Raw genomic sequence first — 20734 nt, forward strand, 5'->3', positions numbered from 1 at the left:
GTGCTTTGTTTCAAAGTTCTGCAGGCCCGAAGATCTGCAGCATGTCAGTGTCATTGCAAAAGCAAACTGTGTTTTTATTGATCCCTAATAGGACCAAATGCTAGCACACTTTTAAAAAGACATTAAGCCGAGTTCATGGCTGGCCTAGTGCCACTGATCAATGCCATGTTACATCCAAAAAAGGAGAGATTCAAAATCAAAGCTGTCGCTATAGCAACGCCCCTGCCCGAATCCACCAATCAATGGAGTCCGAGGGTTTGTGAGAGATGCGCCAGGGGAAAGGCCAGCGTCCTACATAAAGAGTCCAGGACAGGGAGCCGGGCAGCACACCAGGCAGAACACCTTTCTGTGCAGATACGGCCAGGAGGAGAGCGCCACCAACAAAGAGCGGAGAGGGGAAAAGACAAAGGAGAAGCAGTGAATAATTGTGAAGAGATGGAGCGCTCATATGAACACAAGATTCCTAGCTGGGTTTATGTGGGCACTCTGCTCTTCTTTTTTCACTTCTACTCAGTCTCAGTTAGTGGAGGTAAGACAATAAAAATTTTGATGGCTTGCTTTCACTTCTACAAAAATATATTCTGCATTGTAAAGAAAGCTGAATTGTTCTATTTCAGTCCTGCTTCCCCCATGCTGTTACTGGATAGGGGGAATCAGCATGAGACTGTGTCTTGATGGATGATTATTTAGGCAGCTCATTCGGTTCTCATCTGTATGCATGTAAAGATAAAGCCAAGTTTATTTGTCATCTGGTGTTAAATTAGGAAAAGAGTTACTTTACAGTCTATGCCTGCTTTTCTAGGGAAATAATTTTGACAGTGCTGCATGTAGAGCTAGACATCTCTAGATTGTTTTTATGATTATTAACAATATTTATACACATAACCCAAATATAAATACCTTTTTTCTGGTTAGGTGAAAGAAGCAAATGGGCATTCTTCGTTATTAAGTTTGCATGTGTGGGTATACCTGCTTTGTAGGTTATTTTTCCCTTTTTTCTAAAGAAGTAAAAAATAGTTTATTACATAACAGTTGAACTGCCCTGTGTAACGCAATGCTTTTAGTTACGATTGAATGGGACGTGCAGTCAGTAACATCTAATGGTTCACATCCACATTCCACTTTGGGCTCATTTTCTTAAAAAGAGAAAGGAGACTTTGAAGTGGGGGTTCTTCATTATAGTAGGGAGTCGAAAAATCTGAGGGGAGATAAATATATTCCCCTGATGTCTCATTAAATCCCCAATAGAAGGCCAACAAGGCTACCCGTACTTGAATGACTCTTTCATGTAGGAGTCTCTAGGATGCCCATATTTCTCCTTGTGTTTACGAGAGGCTATAGAATAATAAGCCATCTGCAAAGGAGCTGCAAATGCAGGTTTCTCTTTTGGTGTGCACCTGGTATCTGAGGTTTCCTGTGCAGTTTTTAATCAATTAGGAGGTTGAGAAGAGAGGTTGTGCAAGTCTGAAGTTCCGCTAGCAGGTTATATATTGGTAATACATTTACATTTATCAGCTAGAGCTCAGTTCAAGAGTTAAAATATGCTTTTTTTCTAAATTTTTGCTGTTTGAAGTAAACTTTAAAATAAATGTCAATCTTCCTCAGTCAAGCAAACTCTCCAATTACATATACAGAGTAATGTTTATAGTCTGAATCTAAACCCACCCCCACTGTTTTTTTCTTTTTCTTTGCATAGCTCCAGTGAAGCAGGAAGCAGCATTGGACAGCGGTGCCACAGTTCTCAATCACTCCATGCATTTGGTGCATCGTATGGAGAACCTGCTGACCCTAGGGAACAGCAGCGATGTTAGCCTCCGGGTGCAAACAGTTAATACAGATGAGGTGAAGGTGATTCAGGCCCACAGTCTGGTCCTTTCTCTGCAGAGCGACGTGTTTGAGGAGCTGTTGCTGAACCGCAACAACAGCGCTCTAGTTTTGACGGAAACACCTGAGTGCGCTGCTCTCTTTGACAAGTTTGTCAGGTGAGGATCGCTGGGGTACCTCTACAGAGAGACACACAATCAGATTATTTTTTTTGGCCAATCTTTGCAGCAAAATGTGTAGGTATTGGAATAGTAAAACTATGATTTCTTAAAAGCAGCTGAAAGTTTTAGAGTGAAGTTATGTTGCAATCCTTTCCAGGAGGTCTTCCAAATAATGTTGCAGAGATATCAAATAATAAAACCAAACTATAATGACATACTAACTCTTTTGCAGACCTAAATCCTTTTGAAGATCACTCATACATTGTACTTTTACAGCAGCCCAAATTTATCTTTCACAAATAAATCATTAGTTATTCATCTAAAAAAAAAAAAAACAGTACTAATATGTCACAAAAAAATAAATTCAGAGTTAACGCTTAAATTAGGGTTAGGTTGGAATCTCATAACATCTATGAGAATGATTAGCAGGGACAAGTCCTACTTAATGTATACATCAGCCTCAGTGAATTATCCTTGCTGATCCCTATTTGTTGGATTTCCAGAAGACGGGCAGCAGTTTTATATCCAACATCTTTTAAGAAAGAGAAACTAAAATTATTCAAAGGGGTGTAATGTTCAGCTTTATGATATCTGCTGATCAAACTACTATACTGTTGTGGATGGATTGAACGGTGAACATGCCTTTGAAGAAAATGCTATTTCCTATATAAATGTTTCCAACAACCTTTGTGCTTCCTCAAATCTGGTCCAGTGTCCTGCACCTTTAAAACGTGCTTCAGCTTCAACACACCTAACTTAGATAATCAGGTCATTAGCAAGACTAAGGCAAAAGTGACTGCATACTAAAGAGATAATCCAGCCATTTAATACAGGTGTGTTACAAGGCGTGTCGGAGACACATCTAAAAGGTGCAGGGCACCAGACCTTGAAGATCATAACTGAGGAACCGTACTATAGGTTATAATTTTAACAATTGAACAATTTCAGACACCAACCAGTTTTTCTGTTAATCTATAATTCTTTAGAAACCTTCCAAAAATAAATGTTCTGTCTAACAATGATTTTAAAATTTGTATTTTTTTCAGATATTTGTACTGTGGTGACATCTCATTACGGCTCGATCAGGCTGTATCCCTGCACAAGCTGGCCAGCAAATACCATGTGTGGGGCTTGCGGCAAGGCCTAACCCAGTACATGACTCAACATCTTTCCAGTGATTCACCCACAGGCCATGTTGTTAGTTGGTACAACTATGCACTACAAATTGGGGACGCAACCCTGCGGGATAGCTGTCTGCAGTACCTGTCCTGGAATCTGTCCTCTGTGTTGCAGAGTGGAGAGTGGGGTTCTATTAGTGAAGACCTGCTCCTGTCCTTGCTCCAGCGCTCTGACCTCATTCTGCACAGCGAACTGGAGCTCTATGAGGCTGTGGAGGCCTGGATTAACCAGAACCAGCCAGTCAGCACAACAGTAGAGACTGCCCTTAGGGCGGTTCGGTATGGCATGATCCCCCCTCACCATCTCTTCCGTCTTCAGAAGCAGTCACCCCTCATGGCAAAGTATTATGAGACCATCCGTGATCTCCTTTATCTCGCCTTTCAGTTTCACTCTGCCTCACCGATCCAGCTGGCTAAATATTTTGATGTCAACTGTAGTATCTTCACTCCCCGTAACTACCTGTCCTCTTCTTGGGGTTCTCCTTGGATCATCAACAACCCTACTCGTGACGACCGTAGTTTCAGCTTCCAGACCCAGCTTGGGCCAAGTGGCCATGACTCCAACAAGAGAGTAACGTGGAATGCCCTGTTCTCCCCTCGCTGGCTCCCACTGAGTGCGAGGTCTACCTACACTGAGCTGGGTGCCATGCAGCCTACTCGTACAGAGGGAGGCCGACCTCGCATCATCGTAACGCCTGCCACCTCCAGCCCCGACTTTGCCGGAGTCAGTTTCCAGAAAACAATTATCGTGCTAGCAAAGCAGCAGGGAAAAGTGATTGTCCGCCATGTGTACAACTTCCACCAGAGCACAGAAGAGGCTGGAGATTTCTTGATGGATGCTGACCTACAGCGCCGTGCATCAGAGTACCTCATTGATAGCTCCCTCTATCTGCACATTGTGATCAAACCTCTCTACCATAGCTTGCTTGTTGCCAGGAAGTAAAAACAGGAATTCTGTATCACCTCACTGTATCTGCCCACACAATCACATGCACATTTTTCAAAGCACACTCATATCATGTGTCAGCTGTATGATAATCACATTTTAACATTTCCTTTATTCTTTTGTCTTCCAGCTTTATAGCAAAACACTGAAAGAAAAGATTGACAGACAAGCTGTGATTATCACTGCAATAGTAGTAAGATATTTCTGTGACTTGTGTGTAATAAGAGCAACATGACATCGAAGTTACTGTATTTTTTAAAATCATCTTATTAAGTAGAAGTTTCTCCTTGAATTCATGGATTGTTGTAATTGTTAATGAAGACTGAGTGGGTCATATACTGATATTGCTTTAAGAAAACAACCCCCACTATTTATGGATTATTATTTTCTCTTAAGTCAAATAGAGATATTTAATCCATTACTCACATTTTAGAACCACAGTTGTGTGCACCACTGTATTATATTTAAACTAAAATGTTTTCAAAGGTTTTGGTGTGATGTAGTTGTCTTGCAGGACTAGATATGTATGATTACTACCCAGAGATGTTTTTCCTTTTAGAGGTATTGCTTGTCAAATTTATTATTTTGCTTTCTTACAAATATATGTGGGTGTGGGCCGCTGTGTAGCCTCATAGAGGAGAATAGATTTTTTTTATTCTAGGTATTGATTTATCTTTCAATATAAGCTTGTTTTCATGAATTATTTACTTATTTTGAATGACATTTTTTTTCTCTCCGTTGTAAAATAAATTATGAATTAAAAATAACTTTTGTTTGTTGATAGGATTCATGACTAATCTTGCATCAGTGCTATTAATTTTTCCCAAGACGAGCATCTTTTTCTTTCATCTATTTCAACCCCTTAAAAGCAAAAAAAAAATAATAATAATTTTTTTGTTCTCTTTTATTTGTGCTTGTAAATCTAGGTCATGTGCAGATTTACTATGTACCTTCTGGGTTTATCTCAAAGTTAACAAATGCAAATTAAATCCTTGTGTATCATTGCTAAAATGTCTTTTATTTTACGCTTTTGCAAAAATCAGAAAAAGAACACAAAGGGAACAAATCATTTATAGTTTACGGCTAATAAACTTTAGGGTTGATCAGTAAAAGCCACCCAATAAGCACGACCTTACAATGCTTAAGTGATTAATAAACATTTTTCACTGATATTACTGATTTGAAAATAAGTTTTAAAATGTTTTTGCTTTTACTTGTTTTACTTCTATATTTTTTCATTAAATGATGAATATGTAAAGTTTCGCTTTCTCAAATTTTATATTAACTCCAGGGTTAGGTTAGTGTTTGCCGTTTTACGTCCTGAAACTACACCTTCCATGATGCTTAGCACCTGACAGGAACTACGTCATCACGTTGCTGGAGTCCTCAGCTGTCAGACTTTGGCCACTCCGGCGAAGGTTTTTGTTAGCAAACTAACTCGAACTGCTCGGCTTTACTCAAGGTTTAAAGTTGTGCACCTTGCTGCCAAGCGTTTTTTTTAGCAGGTATTTTAGCGCTAGGCTAGCTCCAAGGGAAAGTGCTTATTTTTGTCCACCTTTAGATATTTGCACCCACGAAACAGCGTTCCTGAGCGGGTTTAAGAGTAGATGCAGGGAGGGGGGAATAGAAAAAGGCAAAAGTCTTTGTGCTTCCCTTCCCCCTCATCAAAGAAAAGGGGAAATGTCTTTATCCAAAGGTAAGTGTTTTTTGGTCAATTTTGCACGCGCATTCTTCTACCGCTGTGCCGGTGGAGGGAAACTTCAGCTAGCTTTGTGTAATGTAACCTTGCCAGGTGGAAGCCTAGCTCAAGCATTTCCTGCCTTTTTGGAAATCACTAAACAAAATGTAAAGATTTTCAGAAGTTGAATACAATCTCCTTATCATATCGCATGTTAATTAGTAGTTTTTAATATTAAATTGGCTAAATTTGCTTTTTTTTTAAGTTAGCCGTAGTAATGACGAATTGTGCTGACTTAAATGTTAAGATACTTCACATTAAAATCACTGCGATCTATATATGAAGTTAAATCCACAGGTGTTTTTTTTTTTTTGTTTTGTTTTTTTGTTGCTGTTAGTTTCTTTTACACTCAGGTATTTATAACGTTTTACACGTCTCAACAGATTCGTTTCACAAAGATGTGAAATTAGATGGAAAAGGGAAACAAGCAAGAAAAAAAAAAAAAGAAAAAAAGAAGAAAGAAACCACTCCTTGGAAAAATGAATCAAGCTTCTTGCTTTGCGTCACGCATAGCGTGACTGCAATGATGTCAATTTACATTTCAAGTTCAGCGCTCGCGCTGTTACACAATAATAGCAGCGTTACCATGGTGGGCAGCAGCCGCGGCGCGCGCCCCGGCCCCACGGCGGCAGGTTTAGACCTGCAACACAGTTTCCTCATTAGTTAACAGTTGACTGTCTTCATGTTGCTACACAGGTTCTGCGTTTACGGGACATTTTCTTCGTGTAATTCCGACTTTTTTTTTTTTTCTTTTTCGGAGAACATTGAGGTCTCGTAGTTTTGCGGCATGTTTAGAGATTGGCTTCTCCCTAACTGTCCTGATAGGGTGGTGTGGAAGATTATCTGTGCATGAGTCATCACTGTCTGTATATGGACCTGCTCTAAGGCTGGTGCTTCCTGATGGTGACTCTGCTCACAGCTATTGACTCTTTGATCCCATACACAATCCAGAAATTCTTGTTCACATTACGTATGTATTTCGGGTATTTTCCACCGAACATCTAGCTGGCTTAGAAGCAGAGGCGTAGCCAGAAAATCCTAATAGGGGTGGCTGAAAGGCACCAGAACCTCGGGGTCAATCTACACTGTATTAATAGGAACAAGCACAACTTCCATATTTTCTAAATAAAGACAGACTATACTTTCCTGCAGCCTTTGCTAACAAATAGACGTATTTATTTCAGGGTTTCCGTGGGTCATTCAATTATTATTTTTTTAAAGTAAGGCCTTAATTGGCATTAAAATTCATTAAATTTGATAATCATGGCATTAAAATGGCTTCGGAAAAGAAGCTTGAGGTGGAGAAAAGGCTAGAGAATGGGGGAAAAATGCAAATTTGAACCAAAGTGGCGGAAAACGAGTAACTCGGGATATGGCTGTCATGGGTAGTTGTTGATTGCATTAGGATTATTTCTAAGAGCATTAAAAAGCGTTAAATAAGAGTTGCACATTTATGTATAAACACTGTATTTAAACAGTGGTGGTTTTAGACCAAATGTTCGAGGGGGCTAGAGTGTTTTTATGGGGGTCCAGAAAAGCATGAAATAAAAAATAGGGCAAGGGACTCAAATATATTAAGATAGCTGCATGAAGTGAAATTTCTATTCAGTTATGTTTAATAAAAATTCTCCTCTTATTACGTCTATATACATTCATTATTTAGGAATTTAACATATTTTTGACTTCATTTAAGTTAAAATTGCCGTTTTCTTTAAAATCTGAATTAGAACTCGAGAAAAACTGATAAATTCAGCTGTAAAAATTTAGAGCAATTTGTTTTGGAAAAAAAATAAAAATAGCAGATGAAAAGTGGGATCCTACCTCAATACCACTGAAGGTATCACCTTATTGTTTTTAAATAATTAGTAAAAAATAATTTGTAAAGAAAAAAAAATTAAATAGATCCAAAGGATCTATCTGTAACCATGTCTGTTCCAGTGCATATCATCATTTGAATTTCTTTGAGTTTTATGTCTTCAGTGCAGGGGCCAGGACATGATCTACAAGGGCACTGGCCCCCGTTGGCCCCTGTCTAGAACCGCCTATGTATTTAAACATCTATGCTGTGTAAATAAAAGTGACGGTGGACAAAATTGTTTCAGGTTTGAGTTCTGGCACAAACATATTTTAGATTGTCATTACCTACTTTTATCAATAATCATTCAGCAAAAAAATTATATTTAAATCTACTAATATCCACGTTTAATGAATTTTTAAGTTATTATTAAAGTAATTATCCATTATTTCACTGAAGACTCCTAGGTGACTTGCAGAGGCACATAATTTTATCTTTACCCTAAATTATTCAAAATGTATTTCTGAAAAGAGCATTAATTCCGTATCTATCATCTTTAATGTTTGTATATTGATGTGCATAATTAACCAGAGTGTTTCTGTTGTCAAGTAGTTGTTAATATATTAAAAATTTTAATGTTGCCAATGATTGGCTAAGGGTAGCCATGGCCACCCCTGGCACCCCTCTAGCTCAGTCCCTGCTTAGAAAAGCTCATACAATTCTCAGTACTCCCGTTTTTTTTTTTTTTATATCATTTAGAGAATTTAAAATTCCTAAGACAGCTTTTTTTTTTTTCTCTTTCATTAAACATCCCATTTCTTGGAACTATTGGTAATCATATCCTTTTTTTTTTTAAAGAAAACAATTGTCATGAGTTGTGTTGCTTGATAAACTTTGACCACAACTGATGCTGATGTCATAGCACCATTGTATCTGATGAGTCAAGATGGCCTAACCCTATTTAGTATTGGCATTAGACCAGAAACTGATGTCATCTATTAGATTAGAAAGATTAGAAAGCTCAGGGTGGGATGGGTCACATATTATTTTACCTGAAAAAAAAAATGTTTTCTAATTGTGAAATATTAGCAAGGTAAAATCCTGATTGGCTACATAAGAGAAATTCAATAATATGGACATGCATAAGAATTAGTAACAATATTGATGCATTAGGTGTCATTTGTTTTATCATTGTATCTGTTAACCAATTTGATGATTTTTGCAATGAATACATGCCAGGGAGAAAATGTGGTTTACATTATTAACACATAATTTATCCAGGATACTATACATTGTTTTATAAAAATGCATTTGAAGTTCAGAGACAACAGTATGTGTTTAGTTTTAGTAAAATATATTCTCTTTTTCTGGGCTGATGCTTAAAAGTGTTAAAAAATGTTTTCCTACACTGCAGAAAATACAGTAATCCAATAAAGGTTGTAAAGTCTAACATATCTGATTGATTAGTAGCAAGCCAAGAAGACAAACCAGACATTCAGCTAAATGTTGACTTATTTAGGGTGAGCTTTAGCTGCCAGGTAGCTAACTGCTGCTGAATGAGAGGAGTGCTCTTGTAGTTTCCTTCTGACTGCTGTAAAAACAAAAACAATCGTGAGAAGCATTCTTCCTTGTGCAGCTTTGATGCTCAAAATTTAGCTTCAATAAGCTTTTGCATTACACATAATGTGTTGAATAAATAAAAATCACATTGGGTAAAACTAATTGTCATAAGGGTATTTATTTAAATAAAGTAAACATTTCTTCCTACAGTAAATCAAAAAACACAAATAAAAAATTTAGAAAGTCAAACTGGGGGTGTGAAATATTTTAAGCCTTTCTTACTTTGTTTGTTGTGAACAGATAACAGAAAACCCATTGTCTCCAAAATTTAAAATATCTGCAAATATTTGAGAAGTATCTAGATACCAGTGCATTTAATACTTGGTTGGGCCTCCTGCAATAAATAGTGCATCAGTGCAGCATGGCATGGCTTCTCCATGCCTGTATCTTAATTTTGACATTACCTCATCCTTTCCCTTTCAGGTCAGTTTGCTGACCAACCAAGCATAGTAACACTGGGGTCAACATTTGGTACTTTTTGCGGCTTGGAGAGCTACCAAGCCCTGCTGGAAAATTTAATTGGCATCTTAATAGAGCATTTCAGCAGAAGGAAGTTCAAAGATCTCTTAAGTTTATTTAGAAAGAAATGACAATCAGTGGACCATCACCAGAAGATAACATTGTGATACTTTACAATTGACTTAAAGCATAGTGGTTTAATTATTCTACTCTTCTTAGTAGCAACATTTTACTGTTAAGCCAACATAATGTTAGCGAGCTTCATAATGTCACTATGTTCATGTTGTAGAAAATATCCAAACCATTCTCCGCCTTTGGGTCTATAGTGTCATCAAACCATTTTGGGTTAAATATGTTGGTTCGATGTTTAACATGACGGCTTCAACAAGGATGCTCTGACGATGTGCTAGCAGCAATTTTGGATTGCAATTTAACAACGTTGCCCAAGTCTCTTTTCACTCCTGGTGGCCGCCACCAAAACATGCCATTATTTAAATAAGATGGTGTTGAGAGATAGAGAGAGGCAGTGATTTGCCAGGTTCAACCGATGAATCCCTATGTGTCATAGGTTGAAGCATAAGGTGTTGCTACTGCGCTATCAACTGTGTCACCAAAGATTATCTATTTAGTAGTTGAGGAGCGGCTTGATGCATTTGTGCGCCGTATTTAGGAGTCTTATTTATACCTACTGGTTCTTGATGACTGATTTCAGCTTTAGTTCACTCCTTGGGAAACTTATTGCAACTGTCCTCACTGCTGAAGCCCTTTTTCCTTCCACTTAACTTTCTGTAAATATGCTTAGAGTGCTCTGTAAGCAACCATCTTCTTTAACATTGTCTCTTTGTGGCTTACCCTCCCTTTGGAGGATGTCAATGACTGTCTTCTAGATATTTGTCACGTCAGCAGGCTTCCCCATGATTATGAAGCCTACTGACCCAGATTTAGATGAGACCTTGAAGAGGCTTTGGAAGCTTTTGCAGGTTTTTTGAGTTGAAATGAATCAATTTAGTTAAAGGCTTGACATATTTCACTCTTATTGATCTATATAAGGATGGCTTTCTGTAATGAGAGACTAAAAATATTGACTTTTTTTACACAATTCTTGTACTTTTGAGATGTACAAGAGATTTACAAAGCTGCATTAAAGGAAAACAATCATCTGTTTGTAAGGGGGAGCATAGATTAACAAGGCCTTTAATGTTCTGTGTGAATTTTCTTTATATTTATTTGTTTATTTTTGTTTTTTTCTGCCAAAAATTCTAATTGGAATTTATTTTTAGTTTTTCCTAATTGTGATGTTGTTTTGTTTTTGTGCACTGACCAAAAAATGTATATGTTTGGCTCCAGGGTTTTCCATTTTTTTAAATGGCCTTGAAAACTCAATAGAGTCTCCCAACAATAGACTATATTGTTTTGTAAAAAATTGTGTACTGTTAACATGCGTGCATGGGTCTGCACGCTAGCTGCTACTTTTCCTACATGTATGCATGTAAGTCACACATTTTACAGGGCTGAAGTAAAAACGTTATTGTTTTACCTCTATAAATGTTAACGCTTTTAATTGTCAAGCCCTACTATTAAGCTTTAACACTTTCTGATATAATATGGCTCATCTCTAGGCTCAGGCCACCTTTCTATCCTCTGATAACAGTCCAGACTTTAATAGTTCTAAATGCATCAATTTTAGATCTTATAGATGTCTATAGATGTAAATACTTTGACACAATACGTAGTAGTGAACTATTTTTCCAAGTGTCATGTTTTCACGCTCTGTGTATCGATTAAAAAAAATATATTTGTCCAGCTGGATGGACTTTTACTAACCTAGAAAACCTTAGAAAATAAAACTCATTGAAATTTTAAGGGATTTTATGTTATGTAGAAAAAAAAATGTAAAGGTCTATTATTAGTTTGGCTGCATGGTGGCATGTTTGTCATTATTGTTTCCTGACATGAAAAGGTCTGTGGTTTTAAAAGCCTGGTGATCTTTGCATGGAGTTTGCATGTTCTCCCCCCTGCATGTATAGGTTCTCTCTGAGCTTCAGGGCTTCCACCCACAGTTTAGAATGGTCCATGCTCGGTTAAGCTGTCACATCAAAATTTCCCTATGGGTTGAGTGGGTGTGTGCATGGTTGTTTTTTTTTCCATTTCTTTACTTGCAATGCTTTGGTTGTACCCTGCATAATGTCCACCTACCACTGGAGTTTGGCACCCCTCCCTCTCTCTGTATACATTGTACAGGTGCAGACATTGGATTGCCATTATTTACTTTATTCTTCCAAAAAACACAGAGTCCACATTATTTTTTTCCATTTGGTTTAGTTGTAGCTAAGAATGGCTTTTGTTTTGGGGTTTTCCTGTCATCTAACTTTAAATCTTAACTTTGAGAACGAGAAGCTAATGTTTGTCGGTCTTGTACTTAAATCTTTATTATAATTAAAAGGTCTTAAAGCAAGCTTAAACTCTGATAAAATTGCAGGAACTCTGTGATTGTCATTATCCTGTGTTGCTAAGGGTCATATTTGGACAAATTTTACTGTTTAGGTCCAAGCCTGCAGCAAAAAAAAAACAAAAACAATAATAATGTTCTTTGCTGCTTAAATAATCAAGCAGCAAAGAACGAGATTTGTTCGGCTATCATATTATTCTTTCATTTATTATGATGATTTACAGTGATCAAAAGTGACCAAATGGAGGAAGTGATAATGCATTGATCTCAATGTTTGTCTGCTAAATGCACTGATGAATCTGCATATGCATGTCCATATCTGATGACGTCAATACAAGGAAAAAAGGGTAATAATCAGCTAACCGATGTATCTGTCTATCCCTAATGATATGACCGACTGCTAAAAGGGATTCATGATTTTTACTATAAATATAACAGCATCCTCATAGAGCATCATAAAAGCTCTACTCTAAAAATAAAACATTGCCTTCATCAGCAAAGGTATTTCACTGCAGCAGTTGCATTTAGCACTGCAACTGCTGCTGAAATTAATAAAATGATTACTCTTAATCATTTTTAAAACATAAATGCAACATTGACTGATGCTGTCTAAACTAATCTAAAAAAAATCAGTCTTCAGGTATTTGATTGATTTAGATGATTTAGAGATTAACTTAAACAAACTCAAACTTAAATTACCTTAAATTTTTTGGGCTTAGTTTTAGATTGCTGAGCTCTACCAGCAGAACCCTGCACCGAGCTTGGCCTAATGTTTACCTCAGTAGCACCGCATGTAAGCCAAGTGAAATGACATCATTTTCCCTGAAGGGTCCTGACAGTCGTGGTGTTTTGAGACGATGCGTCCGTTGGGATTGGCTCTTAGTTTTGTCATATCCCTATCCGGAGCCTTGCCTGTTTACTGGACACACCTGTTGCTGACTAAGAGGAGATACTGTTTCTAAACCATTAATATTTTACAGTAGGCAGGCAGGTACTTGGTCTGTGCGGTTGATGCTTTTATGCCAAAACCACTCAAGCTAAAAGCTTTGATTAATTCGGTAGCTAGCTGCTTAAAGTCCAGCATTGTTGTAAACCTGCAAACTGTTTTATGTAGTTTCATGTGCAAACGCCTGCCTAATGTCTTGATCAGCTGCAGCATTTTAATGATTTTGCTTTATGGCAAACAGAGGAAATGTAAAATCTATTTTTGTCTAAGTATGTGTGAGTAAATTACACACAATTTCTCTCTACCACATCAGGCTCGTAGTCTGTCTGGACACAGTGAGCTTATTTTAGCCTTGCAGCTCAAAACGGCTGGTTTTTCTTTGGTGGTCTTTTGTATCTATGTACAAAACCCCCCACTTCCTTGTCAGCATATTGTAGAAAGGGGGGTTACCCAATCAAACTTCCTCCAAAGCATTGCTTTGTGACTAGGTTAATGGAAAATGCAGTCCTGCAACAATAACAGTTACAGTTAAGCATAGCTTTGATGCTTCAAACACATTCTAAAAGTATAGTTGCATTTGTCTTGGATTAAGAAGAAACACATGCCTTTAACAGTTGTTTTCTAAAAACAATATGCATATTTTAATTCAATATTCAATGTTAGATTTACCACTGCAATCCTTTAACTGTCCAGATTACCCCACAGATATGTAGTTAAGAAAAGTTGAGACATTTTTCCTGAGAAGCTGCCTTTAGGGTGAGTAACTGCGTCATCCTGGCAGAGTCTGCAATGACTTTTGGGAAGTCCCCGAGGCTGCTGGTAAACGGTGTTTATGAGTGGATTGCTATCTCTTATTCAGCAGAGAGGGATCAAATAGCTGCTCATGCTAACTCACAGTGCTGTAGGAACAATGGAAGGGGTTTGTACAACATGTGAAAACCGATGTAGGACGATTTATATAAACAAAGAAGAACGACTTTTCAGTGTTATACCTTGAAAAAAAAAAAAAAAAAAACTTGAGGAAGTTATGCTTCCCTTTCACCTACATGCCTTTCACTTCTTACCAAAGCTAATAATAATTTTTTTCTCAGTTCTTTATTTCAAATTATGCTAATTCTTTTTCTTATTATACCAATTATTATGACTTTAGATGATCTCTAAGAAAATACAAAACACATCTGCAATATGTTCTAATGACATTGTGTGCATTACTTATTGTATTTGAGCAATAGGGATTGTCTCTTTAAATAAAATATGAAAAAGAAAATATGATGCTGCCTAAATACCGTAATATATGGATTTTTCACTGATCTAATATGATCTCTACCATGTATTGTTTTATAACTGGATATGTGGATTTAAGCAACATGCTTGATTTAGTCATAACTTTTATTTCATTTTCTTAATGCACCACATATATACCTTTATTTCCTGTTCTGTGATTTGTAGAGTAACATAATTATAACTAGCTGCTTTTTAGCAGGTTACTTTGTTGAACCATCTGCTAAAGTAACTTTCTCGCAGGTGATTGCTTAATAGATGTGCTGCTGTTTGCCTAATATTTTCCATAATAAAAAGTTTACCTTTATTAATAGATATCCTTTAGTGTTTGGATTTTTTATTTTATTGTTTTACCACTGGGTATATTTCTAAATAATTTCTTTAGTAAGAGGGGGAAACGTGTATGGGCCAGCTGACTGGCATTGTGCAGCAACAGGTAGGAGAGGGGCAATGCTGGGTTTCAATATACTGCATAAATCTGAGGAAAACCTCCTGCTAATCCATCACTTTCTCTAACATGTCCTTTTAAAAACTTCAGTTTGCAGATGTGAAACACCAATGTTTGAAAATCTTGTTGTATTTTGCCCCTACCTCGTCAAAACTGGAATGATAATATTACCAGGATTTTCAGCTTGGAACCTATTGTAAGAATTAACGATCAAGTTGTTACCAGGTTGATGCATTGGTTAATAAAAAGTTTGAGGGGCAATCTTTTGTCTCTTACGGTTATTTTGTAATGATCCACTTTATGGGATATGCTAGTTATGGCTTGGTTTATTGTTAAACATGTGTTGGAGTTGGGGTTGTAATGTATGTTTTTTTTTATTTGTAGGAAAGAAGAGGAACCCAGGGCAGAAGCTACGCATAGATGATCTTCCACCTACACCGCCCCAAGCTACAGCGTAAGGCTCTTCTCTTCATTCTAGCAATAAAACCAGAAAAAGGGACACCTGATTTGCTCAAAATTTGTTTTCAACAAGACTATTTCCAATAAATAGAAGCTGTAATTTAACAGTATAGCAAACTGATCACTTGTAACATGTTATTAAGAGCTACGATTGTCTATGGTCTTAATTTATTAAATCATTAACTTGTTTAAAGTTTAAAAAATGATATATAGTATTAAATAACTGACCTAAAACCTATTTTTTAACAGGCTGTGTTTAAAAACATTGCTATATGGGGACAGTTCTAAAATATAAAATATGTTTTATTTTTGTTACTTAATTCTCGTAAATCCAAAGTCAGACCTTTAAGATGGCCTAAATATGCAGTTTTTTTTATATAACAAATGGTGTTTTTTCATCATTTTTGAATGTCATGTTATTAACTTTTCACAGAAAAGGGATTTAATAAAGAAAAACTCTCTGTTGCCCCCTAGAGGCTGCTCTGCTGTATTTTGTTTAGGCTCTAATAGATTTTTTTTTTTTTTTTTTATAAAAGCCAAAGCAGCAAAGGTCTGACAAATTACCGATTATGTGAATTGACCGCAACCATGAGAAACTTGGACTTGATTAGAAAATGCACCCTTTTTCTTCCATTTGACAGTTATTTTAACTTTTTGTTGCACCATTACTTTAAGTTATTAAGGGACAAAAATATGACAATTAGCATAGGTTGTAAACCCTGTAGCAAAACACTGTATAATGAGTAAGTTAGTAGTTTCACCTCCCCTGGACTGTTTATTTCTTTCATATCATTTTGCTCTTTTTTATGTCTGCAGGCCTCCTCGAGACCTAGACTCTAAGGCTTGTGTCACAATCGGAGATCAGGTAAAGCTTTGTTTTCCTCTACCCTGATAGCTTGCTGTGCCGAAGATGTGCAACAGTAACATTTTCCTGACTGCTGATACAGAACTTTGTGGTGGAAGCTGATGACCTGGAGCAGATTGAAGAGCTGGGGAGGGGCGCCTACGGAGTGGTGGACAAGATGAAACACGTCCCCAGTGGTGTAATCATGGCCGTCAAGGTAGACTGGGAAGCTCACAATTGTATTTCTTTTTTTTTATTGTTACTTTTTTTTTTTTTTAAGTACCATAAATGGGTTTGTAAATAAGTCTGTGCTGCTGGTTTCCTCAGAGGATTCGTGCAACAGTTAATAGTCTGGAGCAGAAGAGGCTCCTGATGGACTTGGACATTTCCATGAGAACGGTGGACTGCTTCTTTACTGTGACTTTCTACGGTGCCCTTTTTAGAGAGGTAACAGCTGTTTACCCATGTTATTAAGTCAATATTCCTGCATTTTTATTTTGTTTTTATCTGTACGTTTAACAACTTTAACTGTTCTTCAGGGAGATGTTTGGATCTGCATGGAACTAATGGACACGTCTTTGGATAAGTTCTATAAAAAGGTTATTCAGAAAGGCCAGACGATTCCAGAAGACATCCTGGGCAAAATCACAGTAGCAGTACGTCCTTCTTTTCAAACTCTCTCTCCAACTGGATAATGGTTTCATTTAATTTGCATAGGTCTTAGCATTTCCTTTCTTATAATTCATCAATAGATTGTCAAGGCTTTAGAACATCTGCACCACAACCTCTCAGTGATACACAGAGGTAAGCAAAGGGAAGATCTGTTTCCCAGTGATAACACTGTACAGCTCCATGATGCTCTAAGGGTTTTAAATTCTCTCACATTCTCAACCTCCGTCCTCAGATGTGAAGCCCTCCAATGTCCTGATCAACGCTCAGGGTCAGGTGAAAATGTGTGACTTTGGCATCAGCGGCCACCTGGTGGATTCTGTGGCCAAAACATTGGACGTCGGCTGCAAACCGTACATGGCGGTAAGGGGGGGGTAAAGAGGAGGGTGAAATTAACTTGACATCTGCTGTTGGTCCAGTGGAATTGGTCACATTTTTATTTGGTGCCGAAATAAATGATGGCCTTTGCTGTTGATGTATTCCTTATGTTGCAAATTCTATTCCTTTCAGCCTGAGAGGATCAACCCCGACCTCAATCAACAGGGTTACAGTGTTAAATCAGACATCTGGAGTCTTGGCATCACTATGGTGAGCAATGTTACGTGTGGCTCTTCTTTCTTTCCTTTGGCTCAGTGTTAATGTTTTAGCCTTATGTAATCATGTCAGTTCTCTGTAAATAGGGCTATAGTTACAGTGTTCTGACTTTACCAATGTCACTAATTTCTAATAGGTAAAACAACACAATCAATAAATATTAATATTGACCAATATGAATTAATGAATAATATTGTTACCTATGTTTTAGTCGTATTGCACAGCTATAAAGGTATAGTGGAGGATGTTTTTTTTCCGGGGTGGATCATCAAAATAAGTGGTCCTCCTAATTGTCAATCATTCTGGTGATATGTTTACGTAAGGCCGTCCTACGTGCTCGTCTCCATTTTCAATTACCAGTGTTGAGTCTGACGTAGTGGAAAAACTGCAGTAAGCTTGCATGAGCGATGCAAACAGCAACTTTTTAACAGCGTGCACAAGGGAAATAGGCTCAAATCTTTATTTCTCCTAAATTCCCTAAAAACTGCTTCTCTGCAAATCTTATAAATCCATAATATACATTCATATGCAAAATATTTGATAGAATAATTAGGACATTGTGTGACATATATGGATGACATAGTCATACAAATATCCTTCAAATACCTTCAGTTTCAGATAGTTTCCAGCATTTATAAACATTTAATAGATGCATGACCTTAAAGTAAAGCCCTGAAACTGCACAGGAACTTGAACAGCTCTGGTTAAAGCAGGTTTTCTTATTTTTCCTCTCTCTCTTCACAGATTGAGCTGGCCATTCTGAAATTCCCATATGACTCTTGGGGTACCCCATTCCAGCAGCTCAAGCAAGTGGTGGATGAGCCGTCCCCACAGCTGCCTTCAGATCGCTTCTCCCCAGAGTTTGTAGACTTCATCTCGCAATGGTGAGCCTCCTGCAAGCAGTCAGGATCTCAATCACTGCTACAGTTGCAGAGAACATAAAATTCAGAGGCCCAGCAGGGGTCACTATTTGCTGTCTGTTCAATTAAAGGATATTAGGTTTCAGCATTATAACTTTTTTTTAGGTCTGCACTCTTTGCATGCTTTGTTAATTTATGATAGATTTTTTTATTAATATTTAAAAAAATATGTTTATTTTCTGCTCCTTGCAGCTTAAGAAAGAGACCAGATGAAAGGCCGGCCTACACAGAATTAATGGTTAGTAATTTTTTCTTTACATTGCTTCCTATAAATAGAGCATAATTACTGTCAGTCCTTCTGTTTCTCTCTTCTGTTTTTCATCCACTAGAGGTCAGACTCATCCCATTAACTCACTGATTGTTTGCACTTATTTGTGTCAACAGCATTTAAATGTAAGATTCTGAGCTCAAAGACTGGTTTCTCACCTCTTCATTCTTCTTTTTCTGCAGAAGCATCCATTTTTCACTCTGCACGACTCTAAAGAGACAGATGTGGCCAGCTTCGTCAAGGTCATCTTGGATGATTGATGGGCTCAATGCAGGCTCCACCTCGTCAACATGTGGACCTGTCATCGAATCAATGGCCCCTCCCAATTTTTTTTTAATGAGTAAAAAAAAAAAAAACTAAACTCACTGGAATAATAGACTCCCAAACGCTCCCATTATGGGAGGATAAATTAGACTGACAGCACCTCAGGACAGGGAGAGCGATGGTAAAGTGAACTTATGCGGTCACTCCTTTAAGCTTCGTGTGTGGGCAGCTCTCCAACTTGACAAAATATGAACTCGGTTCAATCAGCTGTTTTGTATTGGCCCCCATAACACACACATATTCCCTCTAACTCCTCAGAGCCAGCTCATTATATGTTTGTAACATCTTGTTGATGAATTATATATGCAAAATCAACTCTTCTATTTGAGTGTGCTGAAAGCTATTTTTTGCATATTTAAAACGTTTTTCTCATGATAGTGAAGGTTTTGATACTGTTTATGGTTGAAGTGCGAATACAACGACACCCAAGCCTTCTCTGTCTGACCTCCTTTTGCCATGATGTGATTGGTCAGAACAAAGGCTGCAGCCTGTGGGAGGCTCAGGGGCGAAGAGAAAACTGAATGAAAATGTCAGAGGTTCACCTTCCGGGCAGGAGGATTCATTCCTGGAGTACTCGGCGTTGTGACTGTAAAGCATCCCGTATTGGCTTCGATCAGAGGCAGCCATCGCTCTGTATTCATCCCTCTCTGGCATCAAAGAGTCAGCTCGAGTGTTGTGATGTTACTACCTGATAGTATTCAGGGGTTTTCATAATCAAGCTTAAAGCTTGATCTATTTCTACGTGCCATTTTCCAAGTTGTTCTGATGTAAAACTGCATTAATTCTGTTTCTTATTTTTGGACTTGCTATGGTTTTGATTTATATTTTATCAATATTTCAATGTTTTCTCTGCTTGTGCCCATCTTTTGAAATCAGAAGTCAGTTTAATCTTTTTGTATGAGGCACTTATGTTTTTGTGTTTGATTGTTCCAGAGAGCTTAATATGCCTTACAAAGATGGTGTTTTAGGGAAGTAATTTATATGCTGAAGATGTAAATATTATTCCCTATTTTTTTTATGTGACATGACACTGTCTAAACCTGTCAGTGTAGCTGGATGGAAGTTGTTAGTGTTAGTTTAAATGCAGTGTGCCAGATATACACAGACTGTACTCATATGGCCAGCTGAATATCCTACATTTATAGGACTGCTGCTCTGGTTTTCTGTGCTCTCCCATACTCTATGCAGAGGCATGAATTATTCCTGTCAGACTATACATACTATGCAGAGGCAGTTTTCCTTCTCCTGTTCAGAAACCAATGATAATACTATAGCTGTCTGTGCAATGTCTCTGGTAAGCTTTGCCATTTTCTTTTTGGAAACCAGTGAGTTGGTTTTCATTATTTGGAATAATAAGGGAACGCTAGCAAAACCTCAGAAGCTGCTGTTCTTGAAACCTTTTTTTTTTTCTATCAGTTGGCCTCCTTTTAGATGGTCAATCCTTTTATGTATAAAAGTCTTGGTTTTATATTTACACTGATCACAGTAAGAATGGAACACTTGCTCTACCTCTTACTTTTTCAATCTTTTTGGCCGCTTTTCATTTGGTGGCACTGACAAACTTGAACTATAGAAAGACAAAAAAAAAATAAAGGCTGTATTCAGTAAAGCTTGACACAGTCGTCATTTCTGGTAAAATCTTCATCAATTTATAAGGCAAGGCAAATTTATTTGTATAGCACAATTCAGTACAAAGACAATGCAAAGTGCTTTACATGATTAAAATACAGGAAGATAAAACAGAATCAAAGCAAGTAGGAAAAAATAAAAAAATAAAAAAAATAAAATACAAAAATGCAGAAACAAAAAAT

The 20734-nt window shown here is 37.4% G+C and overlaps 2 protein-coding genes across 2 annotated transcripts; both read left to right on the forward strand.

Annotated features, from left to right (window-relative positions):
- Window positions 1-255: 255 nt before the first annotated feature.
- Window positions 256-4895, forward strand: LOC107083145 (BTB/POZ domain-containing protein 17-like). The gene is made up of 3 exons (XM_015372144.1): window positions 256-529; window positions 1697-1982; window positions 3032-4895. Exons 1-3 carry the CDS (start codon window positions 436-438, stop codon window positions 4104-4106), a joined length of 1455 nt encoding a protein of 484 aa, XP_015227630.1. The 5' UTR covers window positions 256-435; the 3' UTR covers window positions 4107-4895.
- A 600-nt stretch (window positions 4896-5495) lies between these two features.
- On the forward strand, window positions 5496-18955 carry LOC107083188 (dual specificity mitogen-activated protein kinase kinase 6-like). The gene is made up of 12 exons (XM_015372202.1): window positions 5496-5805; window positions 15230-15299; window positions 16121-16169; window positions 16252-16365; window positions 16476-16595; window positions 16688-16804; window positions 16901-16952; window positions 17053-17180; window positions 17328-17405; window positions 18156-18295; window positions 18524-18569; window positions 18782-18955. Exons 1-12 carry the CDS (start codon window positions 5790-5792, stop codon window positions 18857-18859), a joined length of 1008 nt encoding a protein of 335 aa, XP_015227688.1. The 5' UTR covers window positions 5496-5789; the 3' UTR covers window positions 18860-18955.
- The last annotated feature ends 1779 nt before the right edge of the window (window positions 18956-20734 follow it).

The sequence above is a fragment of the Cyprinodon variegatus genome, unplaced genomic scaffold, assembly GCF_000732505.1.
Source record: "Cyprinodon variegatus isolate N-32 unplaced genomic scaffold, C_variegatus-1.0 Scaffold69, whole genome shotgun sequence".
Classification (NCBI taxonomy): domain Eukaryota; kingdom Metazoa; phylum Chordata; class Actinopteri; order Cyprinodontiformes; family Cyprinodontidae; genus Cyprinodon; species Cyprinodon variegatus.

What these genes read in the sequence shown, in the direction of transcription:
- LOC107083145 (XM_015372144.1), top strand. Translation starts at nt 436, where the DNA reads ATGGAGCGCTCATATGAACACAAGATTCCTAGCTGGGTTTATGTGGGC. An exon ending in CTCAGTCTCAGTTAGTGGAG is followed by an intron (nt 530 to 1,696) that starts GTAAGACAATAA and finishes TTCTTTGCATAG; the next exon opens with CTCCAGTGAAGCAGGAAGCA. An exon ending in CTCTTTGACAAGTTTGTCAG is followed by an intron (nt 1,983 to 3,031) that starts GTGAGGATCGCT and finishes TATTTTTTTCAG; the next exon opens with ATATTTGTACTGTGGTGACA.
- LOC107083188 (XM_015372202.1), top strand. An exon ending in ACACCGCCCCAAGCTACAGC is followed by an intron (nt 15,300 to 16,120) that starts GTAAGGCTCTTC and finishes TTATGTCTGCAG; the next exon opens with GCCTCCTCGAGACCTAGACT. An exon ending in TGGGCAAAATCACAGTAGCA is followed by an intron (nt 16,805 to 16,900) that starts GTACGTCCTTCT and finishes ATTCATCAATAG; the next exon opens with ATTGTCAAGGCTTTAGAACA.